The 19,339-nt window shown below is 35.8% G+C and overlaps 1 protein-coding gene across 2 annotated transcripts in view; it reads left to right on the top strand.

The window, feature by feature from the left end:
• MAN1A1 (mannosidase alpha class 1A member 1) overlaps window positions 1–9,338 on the top strand; it is a 142,735-nt gene extending 133,397 nt beyond the window's left edge. For both annotated transcript variants that reach the window (XM_025042462.1, XM_006926129.3), the window contains 2 exons: window positions 6,144–6,259; window positions 6,635–9,338. In XM_025042462.1, the coding sequence (XP_024898230.1) occupies window positions 6,144–6,259; window positions 6,635–6,761 (243 nt within the window). In that variant the 3' untranslated portion in view covers window positions 6,762–9,338. The remainder of the gene's footprint in view (window positions 1–6,143; window positions 6,260–6,634) is intronic.
• The last annotated feature ends 10,001 nt before the right edge of the window (window positions 9,339–19,339 follow it).

The raw sequence follows: 19,339 nt of genomic DNA, 5'->3' as shown, positions 1-19,339 counted from the left end.
TCATTTTTTTAAACTAATGTGTGCTGGATGCCGGCAGAGGCACCCTCCAGGATACGCATTAAACAATGTCTAATTTTAAGAGCTATTGTTCTGAAAGGAGTGGGAAGGAATTCAGGGGATAAGAACAAGCAACTGCTTTAAATTACACTCTCTTATTCTCTTTGTTAGAAAGTTAGCTGTCTTTAAAAACCGTCCATTAGGAATTACTTCTCTTGGGAAATCTTAAGATGAATATTGCCTTTGTGTAAAATTTAATCTTAGGAAGCCGTTGATGAATCTCGCTTATTAACCCTCTTCATTTAGTGTGTGTCTTATCATTAGTCATCAGTCATTTTAAGTAATAGCAATTCCTTAGACCTCTTTTTTATTTTTTGCAAAGTTTTCTAATTATGATTACTCAGTAGTAATTCCAATTTCTTTAAATTTGTTTTTTTCTCTAAAAAATGTATTAAAATTGAAGTTTATCTAAGCTTTGGTGATAGGGAATTATTTCAGTCTTTAATAAGCCAACAAAATAATTAATATGCAAATAGTTTAAAATATTGGGAATAGCATTTCATCAAATGCAAAACACCATAATTAATAAGAAACACCATTCTTTTATATACCACTAAGAAAGTATAACACTACCAATTAAATAACAGCATGCCAATTTTAGAGATGTTAAAATGTGAAAAATGTATGACAGATTGATCAAAATGGAAATTAAGTAAATCTCTATTGCCATATGGGCAGGAAGCTTTGATTTGCTTGGTTCTTCAGGGGAGTTTTTTTGTTTATGGAGTAATAAGGTTCATTTTATGTGTTAGGAATTTTATTTATTGCTGACTTTTAGTGTAGAATATAATGTAAAATTATTTCCTTGTGTCACAACACAGGGATCCCGTTTTTGCCACTAGTAGCTTCTACTAGAACTTGAGATATGGTGGGGAGGGAGGAGGGCTGGCGGCTCCTGCCTCTTTTAAAGCAGAAAAATCATAGGCTTAGAAGGTGTGGCAGCACTTTTTTTCTGTGTCACATCCCCTTGGCCCCCTGTGTTTGTTTTCAGCAGCAGATGCAGTGGGCAGTGCCCTCACATGCTGGCAATGTCACTTCAAGTGCCTGTGCTTCTCAGCTGTTCTGACTCAGAGCTACTTCCCAGGCAGCTGGCTATGGTCTGCGAAAGTGTGGGAGTTAATGGTCCTAGGGGCGACCCTCACTCAACCAGTGAGGTTTTGGAGTTGATGAATAACTATTCCAGTCTTCCTTCCTTCTTTGCTTTTTGTTTTGAGTTTTTGTTTTCGTTTTCGATTTTTGGTGTTTTGTTGTTGTTGGTTGGTTGGTTGGTTTACAGAGATTCTGACTGGAATTAAGGATTCACACAGGAGACTAGGTTCAAAGGGCATTGAATGCCAAACCAAGGAGACTGGACTGGATTCTGTAGTTGATAGGGAGTGTTGTGGACTGATCTAAGGGGGCAGTTGGACTATTCACAACTGAGATGCAGGGAACTCTGTTAGGAAGTTACTGTAGCATGTAGCTGTGCGGGAGTGAAGGCCAGAACCAGAGAAAGGGAGGCGAAGTGCCTCTTCCTTCAGAGTGGGGTCCACACACCACCAGCATCAGCAGCACTTGGTAGAAATGCAGAATCTGAGGCTCCACCCCAGACGTACTGAAACAGAATCTTCATTTAACAAAATCCCCAAATGATTCGTGCACATTTAGGTTTGAGGAGCACCAGTTGGAGGTCAGCAACCAAAAGTCTACTCTTAACTCCTTCCTCTCTTCCCCCTCTTCCTCCTTCATGCAGCCCATGCGACTCAGGGTACACTGATCCCATCCTCAACTGCATAGTCTGACGGGGCCTGCCCCTGTGGTTCTCTAAGTGTGGTTCCCAGGCTAACAACATGAGCATCATTTGGGAACTTGCTAGAAACATACAACAGAAATGTAAATTCTTCCTTCTTTGAAGAATAATTCTGAGATGCAACCTAACCTACACAGTTCCTCAGAGAGTTTCCAGCGGGAGTGAGCTCTTGTGGCACACAGCTGTCATCTGCTCAGTGTATTTCATTGGCCCCTCTCCCTTCTCTTCCCACTCACTCACTTCCTGATATCACCTCCCCAAAAAACTTCCTGCATCCAACTCTTGTCTTATGCTGTGTTTTCAGGAGAATGCAAACTAAAACATAGAGGATCTTAAAAATCACCTAAGCCAGGCTTCCATTGAAAGAAAAGACTCCTCTCTTTATCTTTGCCAGATGGCTATTCCTCATCAATTCTAGGACTTTGTAGCAAAAGAGGATATACTACTGATAAAGTAATTCATTCCATTTTTAATGGCCGAAAGTGTTAGAAAGTTACTTCTTTTGAAACTAGGATTGACAATGTCCTGTGCTCTGGGGGTACTGGAAAGAAATTCTCTCTCTCTTCTACATTTCAGGTCCTCAGTTATCTGAAGACAGCACATTCTGCCAACTGTCCGTATCCTCATTCGTCCTTTCCCTCTACCTTCTCATGATGAGGTTTCCAGCTGTGGTCTTTCAGGGCCGAGCAGTGTGGCTCAAGAACTTCTCTCTGAGTGCTGTTTCCCACAGGCTATGGTCTAACATATTCTTTTAATAGATTTATAAAACCTCTGGCTTACATTGAAATTGTGGTCAGTGATGTTAACTATTACCTTAGCTACTATTGAGACATCTCTTTTGTTCTGTGCTTGTTCTCACCCATACTTACAGTTTGTAAAGTATTAGTTACCCATCTTTCTATCGTCTGGCTAGCACTTCCTTCCCAGCTTTCTTTCACTGATCACTTGATAAACCTGCTTTCTATGGCTTAACTACATTTCTGAATAGCAATTTCAAACAAGATTTGAAGGTATATAATCCAGCATACAGCACTAGATACTTCCTCTATAGGTTACCAGCAATCCATCAATCACAGGTGTTCAAGCACTTGGGAATTTACCTAACAGAAAAAACATCTACTTGGATAGTTCTTTTGCTTTATCTTACTAATGTCATGAAGACTTTATTAAATTCCTCCCAATTACATGTGTAATTAATATTCTGACAAAGCTCATACTGAAAGTTATACATATACATTTATATATGTAGGTAAATATAGATTATATAATATCTATAAATATAGATATGTAAAGATTATATAATGTCTCCACTGGGCCACAGTAGCAAATAAGCCTTCTATAGGAACGTTCTCTTTTTTTTTTTTTTTTTGCACAGACATTTTTCTCTAGTCCTCTAAATCTTAACCTTTTCCATGTGAACATTCTGGCTTTCAGACAGTGATTTGTCTTCCCAGTTTCTGCTTCTTCCTCCCCAGGCTCTACCCCTGTTTTCAGATTCTGTGATAAGTCCATTGTGCCTGGTTCCACCTTTGGGGTCAGTTAGCCTTATTATTAGCATTGTTCCCCAGGGTCCACTCTTGAAGATCTCCACGGATCAGCTCTTTATCTAACCTGGTAAACATTCTCCTGACCTTCCCTCTGCTGTTCGTACATCAAAGTCACATATGGACTCTAATAATGTAAGAGTTTACTGAATTTGAGGTGGTCCCTATGCCTACAGGCTGAGTCCCAAGAAGAGATTGTAGTAAAATGATGTTCTGATCAGGCCATGCTACATAGCTACTTTCTTCCACTGTTGAGATTCTGTAAAACCGGGCCCAGGAGAGCTGCTTGTCCCTAGCTTTACATTCTTAAAATCTTATAATTTAGACTTAACTTGAAAGTTTTCTTATTTTTTAAAGGTTTAAAATGCCTCTTCGGCATTTTATTTTACCAAAAGCCTCAAAAAATAAAAGTAGTTAGGCCTCTCCGAATGTCTGACGGGCCCTGTCACTGTATGAAGTGTCTTCATCTTGTTTCACTCTCACGACAACCCCATGTTGAGCAAAGGGTCACTGCCTGGGTTCGGGAACCTCTGAGGCCACAGTCAGCGAGTCTAGAGCTGGGATTCAGCCCCCTAAAACTTTAGATTGTGTTCTTAACTACTATGTATCTCCACACTAGGACTGTGAGAGACAATGACTGCGGTAAACCAAAAAGAGGAAAAACAATTGGGCATTGTCAGTCCTCCAAAACAACTCTTTCTATAACAAAAGAAGGAGCTTAAAGAAATTTCTATGGGAGGGAAGGTGGCCTGGCCTTCTCCTTTGTTTATTACCCAAAGACTTCAAGAGAAAAACCAAGAAAAGTTTTGTGGTTAAAATCTCTTTTAAGAAATGTCTGGAAATAGGATTCTGTCACATTCCATAATAATAAACTTGCCTATTTCTTCTAAATCCCAATTTTTTCTGTTTTTACAAATCATTTTTAACGTATTCCAGTGTATCTGGTGTTTGAGTTTTTACTAAAAAGAACTTTGATCAAAAAAGGAAGGAAGGAAAAGTAATAACTGGACCTAAAAGTTCCTTTCTGCTAGGCTTTCCCCCATTTAGTTCATTGTCTGCAACTAAGAACATAATCAAAGCTTTTTTTTTTTTTTTAAAGTTGATCTTATTTTCCCGGGAGCTTTTAAAAAGTACAAAATCATAAGACATTTTCTTTATACATGTAGGCTACCAGTTAGATTTTCTTTAACCTGGTAATTAAATGCTTCTCCTCATGATCCCGTGCTCTGTCCCTTCTGCCTTCCAGCCCTCGTTCGCAAAAATCAATTTCCTCATTATCAGTATCTGCAGATGGAAGCTGAGAGCTGCCATGTCCTTCCTCACAGGATTTGCTTTTTCTCTCCTCTTTTCTGGGCTCTGCATTCTTAGAAACACGTTTTCCTCCAAAACCTTTTCCTAGCCAATAAAGATTTTTTTTTTTTCCCCTCAACTAATATGGCAAGGTCTATGCTCTCCATCTTTTTGATAGTTAGGCTCAATGGGAGAAAAATGGGGTATAATTATGCATGTAAAAAAGAAGGACAGGGTTATGATTCATAGGAGAAAACTGAAAAATAAATTTAAATGACATGAGAACCTAAGAATAACTTTATCTTGTTAATGTTTTCTTTGTTCATTTCATTAGAAATATTAGGTTTTTTTGTCTTAAAGTCTTTTTTTTTTGTCCACATTCTGTGAATTAGAACCAGATTTCAGATGGTAATTTTTCTCTGACCATATAGTTAATAGGATTAGTAAGATATGGTGAGTAGAAAATAACTTTGCTAAAGATGAATAGACCTGATAATGAGCAAAGCAGCCAATGTAATTTCAAAATATGAAGAGCAGTTAACTTGGTGGCAGCTGACTAAATGGAAGGCAAGTTATTTTAGGTTGTTACTTAAATTTTCATTGCCACGCTGCCCAACCCATCTCTATTCCAAATACTCATTGTAGTCAGACAACTGAATGTAAGATATTTTCTCTCTAGATAGTTACCAGTGGATTCATCCCATCTTCTTCAAGCCTAGACTAAAGAAAAATATATTTTAGAAATAGATACAAGCCACATTTTTTTCACGGCTTTCATTTTCTTCCTTTATCTCTGTCACCAATATCATTAATTAGTACTCCACGATCAATTTTTAAGAAATAAGATGTTCTGATTATAGTAGCAACTGTTTTTGGTCCAATACACTTTACTTTCTCAACCAGTGGTTTACAATCCCTTTTGACATGAATAATCTTTCTATTAATCTCTAAATTATAGGAGGATATGGTAAAAATCACTGAAAAATTATTCAAAAACTAGAAATGTTTCCAGTTAGGTGAGAAGATATGTTGTCCATATGTCCTTTAACTCAGCGATCCCCAACCTTTTTGGCATCAGAGACCGGTGGTCCTATGAGAATCTAGTGCCTGATGATCTCGGGTGGAGTTGAGGTGGTGCTGCTAGTTCTGGGGAGTGGCTGCAAATCCAGATGAAACTACACTCGCTCTCCCGCTGCGCATCTCCTGCTGCGTGGCCCGGTTCCTAACAGGCCACAGACCGGTACCAATCTGCGGCCCCAGTGGTTGAGACCCCTGCTTTAACTCTTCATATACTATTTGCATTTATATTTTATAGCTTTTAAAATTTTCGTCTAAAACTGTTATAATCTGTCATTTGACTTGAATCCTTATATATTTTTTTTAATTTGACAATCTAATAGCAAAAATTAGTGGCAATCAGTCTACTGAAATGTGGCCACTTTTTTCCCTTCGTTGTAACTTAGGCCCTGGAAAATCACTGCAGAGTGAATGGAGGCTATTCAGGCCTAAGGGATGTTTACCTCAAACACAACAGTTATGACGATGTGCAGCAGAGTTTCTTCCTGGCAGAGACACTAAAGTAAGTAAAAATTATTCTAAAAGTATGTGGCTGACGTACCTGGACAGATCTTCTTTGTGGATGTCTTTATCATGAACACATTCAAACACTATCAAATATGACTGCCTCTGAATGCCATTCTACATGCATGGCAATAATGCACGTGTGATTTCAGTCATTGTGTAAGTTTGATAACTTGGGACTGCTTTGACGGTCTCATACGCTAATACCAAAGCAGAGTAGCTTCTTCACTCTGCATTAATGAGTTTATTCCCTTGGGGTTTTGGTATACTTGACTGTTGTACATGACTCTCCTTAAGATGAATACAGATATCAATGTTTGTTGCTGTACCTTTGTGGTTTCACTGCCTCATATACTCATGTTGCTCTCTCCAGATATTTGTACTTAATATTTTCTGATGATGATCTGCTTCCACTGGAACATTGGATCTTCAATACCGAGGCACATCTTCTCCCTATACTCTCTCCAAATAGAAAGGAAGTTGAAGTCAATGAAAAATAAAAAGACATTTTATCATTTACTCTGCTCCATTCCCTTCACTGCATACCTTAATAATTCCTTTTCTGATATTCAGGCACATGATGATTTTTCTTACTAGGTCTGTGATTATTCCAAGTTCTAAATTGTTTTGCAGTCTTTTATGTTGATTATTATAGGCTTAGATGGACCTAAATTTCTTATGGTACCTTTTATTTTTCAGTCAGTAGATCACAGGTTCTTTTATTTTAAGTAATCTATTATCTCTGGAGTTCATAAAGGAATATAAAATCATTTTTATTAAACTGAATAGAATGGTATACCAATGACCTCTTAATTACAATTTTGATTTGACTGCAAAACTTTTTTCTCCTCTATGAGGAGATGATGTCTGCTTTAAGCTGTAATGTTTTGCCATGTTGCAAAAAGCCATAATTAATAAATTAAATATTAAAAAAGCTTTTTCCTTTTCAATTTCATGTTAATATGGTTTGTCTATCCACCAGAGACAGATCTTATAACTGTGACAGCCTCCTTATGCGGGTCTATCATTACTTGATAGAATGTCTTCTGAAATACTTCACTCACATTTTAATTCAAATTAGAATGTCATCCCAAAGGATCATTGCATATTGACCTCATTTCATTAGAACTATAGTATATTTTTGTTGGTTAATTATATTAGTGTTTCCTGATTTGTGAATTAGTTCTCAGATTTTACTTCAAATGCCCTGTCATTTCTGGATCATGTACTAGTTAATTTCTTCTATTCCCCACCACATAGCAAAGAGAGTTTTCAAGTTTTGCACATCTCCACTATTACCGAATTTTATATTTTTAAGGGAAATAGTATCACTTTTAGTATGTTAGCTTTCGCTTTTTACTGAATAAATGAAGAATTGGGTCTCTCTAAAGAGATGGTGAGTATTTCATATGATTTTTAGTTTGCATTTCATCTTTAACTTTTTTTGCTTGACAAAAAGAAAGTATTACATTTGGTTCAGATTTTTCAGATTTGAAAAAAGACCTTTCTCAAATGTAGCACATTTTTTCATTTCAGTTTATGAAAGCGGGATTTAACTCTGAAAGCTTTGCCAATATTTCTATTCATAGTCAATTGAGGAAAATCTAATACGCTTTTACGCCAAATAAGAGTATAGTATGTTTTGTCAGGTTAAATTCAACATAGAGATTCCAGCTTAGAACCAATGTATAGAATTGGACACTGCCAATCTCTACAATCTGTAGCAGATCAAAATAGTTATATGATTCTTCAAAGCATTGTTTTGAGATATGAGTAGTTTTCCCAAGAATAGATTTGGCAACAATTTGTGTTTTCTTATCATATTGGTTCATATTTTATATATAGTCCCATGAAAGGGCTGATATGATGATGCATATTCTGAGGTACAAAGACTTTAACCACCTGCATTTTCAACCTACCGTGATAAAATAGATCAGTGCAACCCCCAAGATTAAGCTGAAGCATATGAAATGGTTGCATTTGTAGTTTAAAAACTATCCAATATTAGCAATTTCATATGGTTCAACCTGATATTTTTTAAGACAGTTATTTTCTTGGATCTCAATAGTCTTAATTTAGTTATTTCAGCTTTTGAAAGTGTTTCAAAAGATTTTCCTTGTCTGAAAGGACCACCTGGTGTGCCCTGCTCTTTTTTTCACTATTGTACGTTGGTATATGTCAAAGAATAAATTAATAAAATTAGTAAATGAAAAAGATCCTTTGGTACATCATTATTTTCATGTTAATGTGTTTTGAGACCCAGAATATCTTCCACTCATATCTTCAGACACTTTATGAAATGAATAGATAATGAGAGTCCTTTTTCCAGGACTCAGAGGCAAAATGTAAGAGATTATTGCCAAAATTGGACCGCATGTATTTAGATTACAATTTTATATGTAGTTTTCTTTGATTTTAAGTTAATTTTCTTTGATTTCCAATTCGATTTGAAAGAGCACAAAGATGATATGTATTTCTGTAGAAGATGGGATTTTAAGATCAGGTTTATGTACCCAGTGCACTATAATGTACCTTTAGTATCCTGGAATAAGTAGGCAAAAAGATTGTACTAGTCTGCCAATGGCAAGAATAAAGTTTTTCCCATTCTAGAACTTGAATTTTTTAATATAAATCCCAAAACACCAAAAATGTAAATGAATTAAGAGATTAATACTATGGTGATGTAATTTAATTAAAGTTCTATTTTATGTTAATTATTTTAAACTGAAGTCCTTAGGTAGACAGTGTCTGTCATTTTCAGCAGTTTCACCTAAAAAGAGAATAATTAAAATAGCACTTAATTTTGTGTTTCTGCTTATGTTTTTGGTATACTTTGTGCAATTCATATTACACATATAAGTTGTATGGCAATTTACAGAACTCAATGTTTGTCATAACTCCTTCATCTGTATTACTCATTCCTTACATTGATTGTTTTTGATTTGTACGTAAGTCCATTCCGTCATTTCCAACTTTATATAAATCTTTAATGTTATGAGAAACATAATAGATTACACATAATTTTTAAAAACTATATTTGTAAAATTTCTTTATTGTGAATAAAGCATTTTAATATATCTCCTCATTTGTTATGTGTTTCTTCTTTTACGTAAGCTTTTGTATATGTAGAGGTGAGTGCTTACAGTTGCAAATGGAAATATTAGATCTTAATAATTATTCTATACCACACCCAGGGTATCCTGACAAGGAAACATTTCCCATTAAGGACTTTAATTTGCAAATAACCTTTGCATACACAGCCTTTGGTTAATCAAATACCTTTATTAGGAATCTGACATAAGTTCAATACCAAGGCATGCAGGAGGAGGCGAAGAGTTGGTGTCAGAAATAGCATCAAGTATGATCCTCGTTCTTAAGTTTACAATCGAAGAGATCAGACTCATCCTACCACCAAAACAAAACAAAGCCACATTTAGTTGTATTAAATGACAAGTTAAATTCTGCTGTTGAGGGGAGCAGGAAGTCACTTGGATTGAGTGGTTAAAGAGGCTTAGTGGAAAAGAGAGATCGTAAGCTACAGGAGAGCCTCTAATATTGTTGAAAAAGCCTGAGTTTCTCATATCATGTTGTACTTACTAGGATGTTTCAGACTTTTCAGTTTCTGTTCTCACTGCCTGGAACTCTTTTTTTCCCCAATTCTTTTATTGCTCATTCCTCACTTCCAGGGATCTGCTCAATTGGCACCTTACCAAAAATGGCTTTTTTGACAAATCAATATAAAACTTCCTATCTCCCTTTGTTCCTTACTCTTATTTTCTACTTAGCATTCGTTAGATTATATATTCATTTCCTTATTTGTTTGTTGTCTGTCTAACCCCTTAGAATTAAGCCTCATGAGAACACAGAGTTCTCATTCCCCCTCCATCCCCCAACATCTCCAGTGCCTAGAGCAGCATCTAGCACTTGGAAGCACACATTGAATGTTTGGTGAACAGGCGAATGAATGAATGAATGAGTGAATGAATGGGGGAGGCTCCACTTTATACTCAGGCTTTGCTATAGGTATTTGCAAATGTCTCTTAATAAGCAGTAATTTTTTTTTGAAATATTAAGTACCAGTATTACATAACATGCAGTTATTTTAAATAAATAATAATGAGCATTTTTTTTTATTACTACTTATAGTTGTTTTTAAGGAAATATGAAGTAAATTTGTATTTGTGACTGGAATCAACTCTCAAGCAGTTTTTTTAAAACCACTTATATCATGTATAGCCCTCTGTAAAATATACACCAAGGAAATGTAAATCATGATTTCTCTAATATAGAGTATTTTCAGTATTACTATTGAATAGCCTACTATTATTTTCTATGACTTAATGTCACAGTCCCTGTCCTATACAAAAAAAAAAAAAACTTCTACAGCATCCAGCAAAAGATTTGGTTTTTCATTTAACATAGAGCTAGTCAAATGGGAACCTTCTGAATTCAATTATTTGTAATACAAATGATGTCAGCTGTGTTTGGTTTATTGGTGACAGAATTATTAAAAGTATTCTAAACATAATTTTTATTTATACTAATCATCAACTGTCCACGGAGAGATGGCAGCTTGACAATCAATACATTTGACTTCTGATTGCATGTAGACAGTTCCTTAAAATTTTAATTGCCATTCTAGCTCCCTAGGTTGTGGCTGAAATATGAGAGTGGGGAGGAGAATCTTATTTAATCTTGATTTCATGGCCTGAAGACTGATTTATGTTTTTCCTGGCCCATTCCATCCACACTGGCCAACACATGAGTCATAATTGTCAAGAAATACTTGCCAGGCATCAGACATGCACATAAAGTATTAGAACTACATAGGAGTCTAGACAGCATTTAATCCAACTCTTATTTTAAATATGAGGAGACGGGATTTTCCCAACATCAAGAACTGTTTTCTCTTCTGGCTCTGTGCTGCCAGACACAGAGATTTGGTAAGATTTACGCTAAAAAAAAACATATATATATATATATATATATTGAATCTATATATGAGAGCACATATTATATCCAACCACTCCATAATAAAGGTGCAAATTCAGAGTTCACCCATGGAAATTGGTCTAAGTCTATATTTCTCAAGGTGTGGGCTCCAGTTGACCTATATGAGAACTTTGTAAGTCTTATTAAAATGAGATTCCAGAGCAATCCCCAAATTTAGCAAATCAAAATTGTAGTGGGGCCCTGGAATATTAAAGTTGAGAACCACAATTTTAAGTTATAGGTAAGTGAAGATAACAGAAGAAATAACAAATTAATTAGCAAGTCATGACAAGCATATGTACCTTTTTTCTGTATTTTTATTTATACTTCAAGGTTTAAGTCCAATAACTTGAAACATAATTTGGATCACTTCAGAAACATAGTTATCCTTTTACAAAAGCATTTCTGAGCAATAAGCTACACACTCAAATCTTTTAGAAACAGTTGCATTGGATTTTTAAACATAATTCTTACTTACTGAGCAATCTTGAAAGTATTAACTTCAATTGCTCTTGTTTTCATTCAGTTACCGTTTCATTTTCTTTCTTCTCCCAATAGCTTCTCTTAAAGGCAGTTCTCAAATCGTTTCTTCTGTTCTTGTTGAGCTTGAACATGACTGCCACTCGTACAGACTACACAAAATTCCTAGTTTGGCCATGTGTCATGTAAATATATAAGATATTCTTGGAAATGACCTCTGAGAATCACCTTCATTTCTATCCCTTATCCTCTGTGTTTTTGCATTCATTGCAGTGCTAATTGTCAAAGACTTGTTGGCTTGCCATTATTGTGATCGCTTTGAATCTCTTTAAAATATGCCATTATTTACTGCATAAATTAGCGTGTATTTGTGTCACAGATCCATTTAATTCCCCAGTCATGCAAATTACCATGAAAGCTTAGAAAGCAATGATAGATGTATAGCTTTTTAAAAAACTTTTCCACATACTGGGATATTTTGGCCTTGGGCTATGAGCACATATTAATTCATAATTCTGCAAACAAGGCCATAAAATGTACTGCTTTTCAGATCGCATTTTTCAAAATGGCTGGCACCTGAGCATTTTTTGTTTATTTGTTCTGTGTTATTTTGTTTTGTTTTTAACTTCTTAGGAGAGACAAGTAAATGACCCTCATTTACAACATCTTTAGGAACTTTGTTCCTGACTTTCTAACTCTTTTGGAGTTCTTTGTAGAAAGTGAAAACACATAACTAAGAATCACCTTTCAAGGCAGCACAGTGCTATTGGTCTCATTCCATGGAGATAACTGCTTAGCTTGTTGTGACTCAAGGCCTTTATTTAATAAGTGAGAGAAAGAGAACAAATTAAGTCTCTTCCTTCTTTGTGCAAAATGTCATCACCGTTCTTCCATTCAATAACCTCACAAGTTAAATAAACCCTAAATACATTTCACTACTATTCACACTCCTAGGTTGATACTGTCAAATTGATAACTTTGTGACTTATGTAGTCTCAGCCAGAAACAGCAAAATTGCATACATTTTAAATGCCACCATTATAATAGAGTAAAACCCTCTAGTCTCTTTGTATGATATGCAGTATAGAAGGAGTAGAAAGTAGGTGCAGTTCAGCCGATGGGAAGTGGACTTCACTAGGAATCAAGATAACTGAGTTCTGAATTTAACTCTGTTACTCACTCCCTGTGTGATTTGGAACAAGCACTCATGTTTTCACAATGTGAAAACAATCTGTAAATGGGAGGAACTATTAGCCCAGGTGCAGCTATTAGTCTAAGATCTGAGCAGTGTCTGTTGTGGATGCTGGAGCAGAAAACAGTAATCCAGAAACCAGGGATTTTCCACCACACCCAAACTACAAGACAGCAAAACTTTGGTTTCCTCATCTACAAAATGGGAGTAATAATACTTTCTTCCTGAGGATTGATTGAAATTGCTAATACATGTAAAAGTTCTTAGTTCTGTACCTGGCAGGATCTTGCCTTCAATCTCCGAGTTCCAGCCCCTATTTCCAGCTTACATCCTGTGAAAGAATCCTCTCTCCTTGACCTTGGGAAGCTACCAGCTTGATTTGTTATGACAACACATTTGCTATTATTTTGCTTGCTGTTTCCAATTACCCTCGGGTTTTTGGACGCCGTCTGTCAATCAGACTGCTTCAAACACATGTTATTGTTCATCTTGCGAGGTCAGAGTTTAGCATTTATTTTCTGACATGAGAAGACAGAAATATTCAGCTCTTTCTTCTCATCTGGATTGTGAACTAATTGAAGATTTTTTCACTGATTTATTTATTTGTTTGTTTGTTTGTTTTTACTGAAGAACAAAAGGTTTTCTTCTAGCATTTGTAGAATAGGGATCGACATGCATGATTGTTGCACTGGTAAGAACACTATTACCAATTGTCATTGGCGTATTGAACTAATCCAGTGAAAATAAAACAGTGATTGCAAATTAAGAACTTTTAAACTGTAGTTTTCATCCCAGAGTAGCTTTGGAAACCCACAAAATTAATTTTATGAACTGGGATGGACTGTGGAAATAACTTCTGAAAGAGCCAATATAGCCTCCAAAATCAGCTTATGTGTTTGAAAATCACTTGTAGTGTCTGAAAATTAATCCCATCCAAAGAAAAATGTATTAAGTGATTTTGATTGAAAGTTCACTTAACCCTTCCCCATTCCCCCCCTCCAAAAGAAACCCCTTGATTTTTACAGAATCTGTTACACAAATTCTCCCCTAATTCCAAAAATCTGGTTCTTTAGTAAAAATTCCAAATTAAAATGTTTCACAGTATATATTCTTCTGGTCTTCCCACAGGAATGTAAGGCTGTTAGCTTCTGAAGAGGGGCTTGCAGTTCTGCTCCTAGATTCTGCCTAACTAAGTACCTAGGGTCCCCTTTCCCTCCCTCGGCATGCCACCTTCTTGCTGCCCATTAATTTCTTGCACTCTGCGTGAAGTGGCCCTTCCAGTCTTCTCCTCTTTATGGAAAATGCCTACTTTTTTAAGTCTCAATTTACATGTCTGGGACCTGTCTCTCTTGTTCTCCAGTTCTTTCGGGCTTCTTCTGGGTATCTTAAGAACTTTATGCAAACTCCTATTCACGTGCATCACACTATAATGTCATTATTAGTTTTCACTCATTCATTCATTGTACTAATATTTACTAAGCACCAAGAATGTTCCAGACACTATCCTGGGATCTAGGGATTCAGCATGGAGCAAGTTAGACTTGATTCTTACTTTCATAGTTAAAGACTAGGAAAAAGACAAATATGCACCAAAAATTAATAAAATTTCAAAAGAAAAGTGCCAAAGCTTATTCATTAATATACATACAGGACTTAATATGGCATCTGGCATACACTTGTTTTCAACCCAATTGCAAGAGGCACTCAGAGAGTATTTGGTAAAGAGTGAACAAATTGTTACAAAATGGAGAAAAAGTCTCAAACTTTTGTTCAAAAAATATAAACATAATTTTTATCTTTCTTTGCCTGCAACAGAACACAGCCCCTGTTAGGCCTTAATAACACAGAGTGGTTCATCTCCCTGCAAAATTGAATACAGATTTTATGTTTAGTGGATAACCTAGTGTTTACCTTAACTGTGAGATACCTAATTATAAGCTGTCATTGGAAATTTTTCATCACTGTACTTGCAAAACCAAACTCACCGAAAGTAGGACACTTTTCTTAACATTTAGTGTATTCAAAATACATCGATTGTCTCAGTAAAAACCCAGTCTAAGCTGTGTCTCTCCATTTTAACTGCTTCTGAACTACACGCTGTTGCTTAAGATCAGCAGACACATCAGATACTCTCAATGCTGTTAGGGTTTGGCTTGTTATTTTGTTTCCAGGGATAAGGGTTTGTTTGTTTGTTTGTTTGTTTGTTTGCTTGCTTGCTTGCTTGCTTTAGCCATCATAGATAAGAGCTGCTCACTGGCATGCCCACACATCAGGGGCTGGCTTCTTCTGGTCAATGAAATACTTGAGGGACACTTTCGGTGCTGCAAATGATAAAGAATTCCATCGTGGTGACTTCAGCCTCTCTGTAATTCTCTCTAGTAATGGGACAAAGGACTCTAGGACTAAAGCAATTCCAGGAATAATTACATTATTATATTCTTTCTAATAAGTTCAGCTTCCTTTTGCCAAGCTGTCTTTCTTCAACCATTTTAACAGGTGAAAAAAATGACTGATTAGAATTTTCACCCTCCTCCACCTTATCTTCTTGTCTCTAATTTCTAGAAGAGATGTTAATATAAATGAGCACAAAACAGAGAAAGGAAAACAAAGGATATCAGAGAGGTAAATCAATCCCCTGAAAATCTAAAAGTGACATTTGTCACGATTATAAATCAATATACAGGATTTCTTTAAACACTAGATAAAAATCATATAGTATATCAAAACCATGATTAAAAAGTGAGTAAATATACTGAATTTTAACTAGATCTTAGATTTATTTTTGCAGATTGAAAAAAGAATAGATTGTTTTCTTCTTTCTTATCCCCTTCACACAATGATGATTACATTAAGGAAAAGTTTCAAAATTTCCACATTGTGTTTCTGGGCTTTTAACCTCTCCCAAAGATCAGATAAAGACTGCCAAACCAAAAAGCATTCTTGGCTCATGTACAGAGCTCATTCTTTAAATAGGAGTTTCAGCACGTCCAGGCAAGAGCAAAGACTTCTCCAGAGTCTTTATCTATTGATTAACTGTAGAAGAGTTTTTGTTTAAAATGTATCATGAATACTCTCTAAAATAAATGTTTTATTCTATTTTAGAATAAAGGGTGCAAAGGGAAAACTGAGACACACATGCCCCTCCCCCGCCCTGCAGATATGTTACATTATTTTTTGCCCATGATATTTCTGTTAAGAACCAGAAGCAGAAAGAAAAAAAAAACTCATTTGGCAATGAGATTGAATTTCTACACCCAAGATGGAAATCCAGGATCAAATGTCAATTACTACTCCACCGGGCAGAGATCACTTGGCCATTCCCCAGTACACCTAGAAACTGCCCTGAGACCATTGGTTAACTACTGATGTGTCCCACATCTCAAAGGCAACTCAGGTAAACCTTCGTTTATCTGTGATTCTGATAGTTAAGACACCAAATAGGATGGTAAAGTCTGATGGCAATTTAGGAATTAGCAATTGCAGGATGCCACTATCTGGAACATAAGATAGAAATACACAGGTGGAGGTAATGTTACCAGAGACCAGCAATGACCAGAGCATGAGCTAGAACTACAATGGAGGACTTCTAAGCAGGAAGTGAGATCACAGAGGGAAGGAATAATCCAGCAGGAGCTAGTATCATGAAGGTGATGCTGCAACTGCTTAAGACATCACTAGAAGCCCAGGGAATGGGAAAAAAACCCCGACTTCTCTCTGTCTCCTACTTACCAATCTTCTACAAATGCCTCCCATTGGTCAAAACTACAAAGAAAACAGGGCAAGGGAGTCTGAGAAATGTAGCTCCCTGAGATTCAGAACCAAGGCAAGTTTAGGAAATAGATATGAGAGAGAACAAGTAAAATGCCTGGCAAAAGTGACAATAGCTAGACCCACCATTTAGGACCTCCGTTTAGCTTGAGAGGTCTTCATTGAAAAAACAAGCCTTAAGACTGCCAAATGCTAGAAACTGACAAAGAGCCTTAATTGTAATGATCTATGTATCATCTCTAAGCTACACAGCAAAAGTATTGGGCATATTTTTGAGTTTTCATATCTCACTAGTGAACTTGCTGGTAAAAAGCCACATCTGCCCATCCATGAAAGTTCAAAAAACTTTAACAAGTGCTTTCAGTCAAATAATAGGCTTGAAAGAAGGAAATCTGTGAGTCCATGAAGCACTTGTCAGAGAATAGGACAGACAGGCCCAAAATAAAACCTGCAGAAGGCATAGCCATCAAAATGATCATTTTAGATGTCAATGATTAAACTTTGGCCAATCTGCTTTGGATCACAATTGATCTTTACTCCAAATATTCACATGATTGATAGTAGCACTTTCTAATCCTTTATCTGCCAACCCAAATACATCAGCCTAGTTTTATATTCTTCTTAGTGGAGCATAAAAACGATGAAAGCTAAATGATCATGCGAAGAAGAGAACTTAGATTTTTTTTAAGAGTATGACTCTATTTGTTTAAGAGTACTACTCACCAGCATAAAATATCTTGATTTTTTTAAATTACTTAAAGAACAGACATTTAGGGTCATTTCGTTCTGCATTCCTCACTGGCTTTAGATGGCAAAGCCCACTCTTCCAAGCCCAGTTCAAATGTTACCTCAGAATTTTCCTGTCTTCCTCCTCTTTGTTTTGTTAGCACCTTGGATAAGTTTAAATAAGTGTACTTATAACATTATATTGCAATTATTTGTTGCTAGTTTATCTCTCTCTAGTAATGATTTAGACCAAAACATTCTGTTGAAAACAATTTAACTTTACAGATTGGATAAATATAAGTCTATCTACATTATAATCTGGTCAGAAATTAACATCCCCAGTCTCTGTTGCCCAGTTTGATAATTTTGTTGTGGAATGGAGTTGTTTTGCAGTATTTTGTGGGTCCAGAATTTAGGCTTTGTCTTTTTTTTTTTTTTTTCAGAAATGGTAGTGGAGTTTTTCTCAATTTTGCTAACTTATTTTGAGCTAATTGTCGCTACCCTGTGTTATCTGTAAAAATTGAAATAACCAAAATATCCAATTTAGGAGAGACGTTGAAATAAATTTTCAGTACTAGGAGATAAAGTGGAACAACTTTAAAATTCAAAATTGATTGACTGGAAAATAATATGTAAGTTACATTTCCCTTTTTATAGAAAAATATTATACTGATTCCTATTTATACTTGACTCTAGCTCATAGTATATAATAAGCATCTAATAAATGAATATGTGCTATAGATTGAATATTTGTGTTTCCCTAAAATTCATATGTTGAAAACTAATTCCTAATGTGGTGGTATTTAGAGGTAGGGCCCTAATCCCAAGCTCACAAATGGGGTTAGTGTCTTCATAAAAGAGACCCTCTTACCACATGAGGACACAGCAAAAAGACTATGAACCAAGAATCGTGCCCTCACAATCTGCCAGCACTTTGATCTTGAACTTCTCAGCCTCTAGAACTATGAGAAATAAATTTTTGTTGTTTAAAAGTCAGTATATGATATTGTTATAGCAGCCTAAATGGACTAAGACAGTATGAATGTAATTTCTATTCTTTTCCCTTCTAAGTTCAATTCATCTCAATAGATGGCACTCACTCTTTTAGGCATTCAGCAAATATGTGTATATTGAGAGGCCTTTCTTTATTGAGGATTTTTGAATGAATGCACTGGTTCAAATTTAATTATACTAAGCTCAGATGCTATTTTTCAAAATAGGAAATAGATGTTTCCCTACTCTTCTGTCAGACAGAAGTCTACTTCTTCAATTCCTAGTTCCTCCCATTCCCTATTCTCTTCCCCAATCTTAAGCAAAAGTCTTGCTTTCCTTTAGCCATATACTGGGACAAAGTTATCCCTTTCGTAAGTTATTATCTGCCCAACTCTAAGAATTTCATTTAGACAACACTCTTGAGGGCTTACCATATCAGAGTTGTATTTTACTGCTAAAGGCACATGGCGGGGAAAAAGAATTAGCAAGCTCATAAATTATTTTTGAGTGGTTATCTACTTCCAAAATCACACATGAGAGTGTGATTGCAGCAGGCGTTCTTTATAACCTATCCTGGCAAAGTGCTGACTGGTGTTATTTCCACTATATGGTGCAAAAGATATGAGATCTCATTCAGTACATTAATGAACACTAATGTTCTATAATCAGTTTATAACAAGAAACAAACAATCGGCTTGCTTAAAATGTAATTAATAAAATGACTAATTCAGGTTAAAATTGAATTCCTTTCGGCAAGCCCTTTATTGGAGTTACAGTAAGGTGCAAGCCCATCAGAGTACTGTGGAGAAGTGGGTTTTTTTACAAAATGCAATGAGCCTCACATGTAGTATGCACCCAAATGTACCTGTCCCATGAAAATTGGAGTATAAGAATGCTGTGATTTTTAAAATGAATCATTAGAATGAA

This window comes from Pteropus alecto, unplaced genomic scaffold (assembly GCF_000325575.1).
Source record: "Pteropus alecto unplaced genomic scaffold, ASM32557v1 scaffold79, whole genome shotgun sequence".
Classification (NCBI taxonomy): Eukaryota; Metazoa; Chordata; class Mammalia; order Chiroptera; family Pteropodidae; genus Pteropus; species Pteropus alecto.
This window is presented reverse-complemented; position numbering and strand designations above follow the sequence as displayed.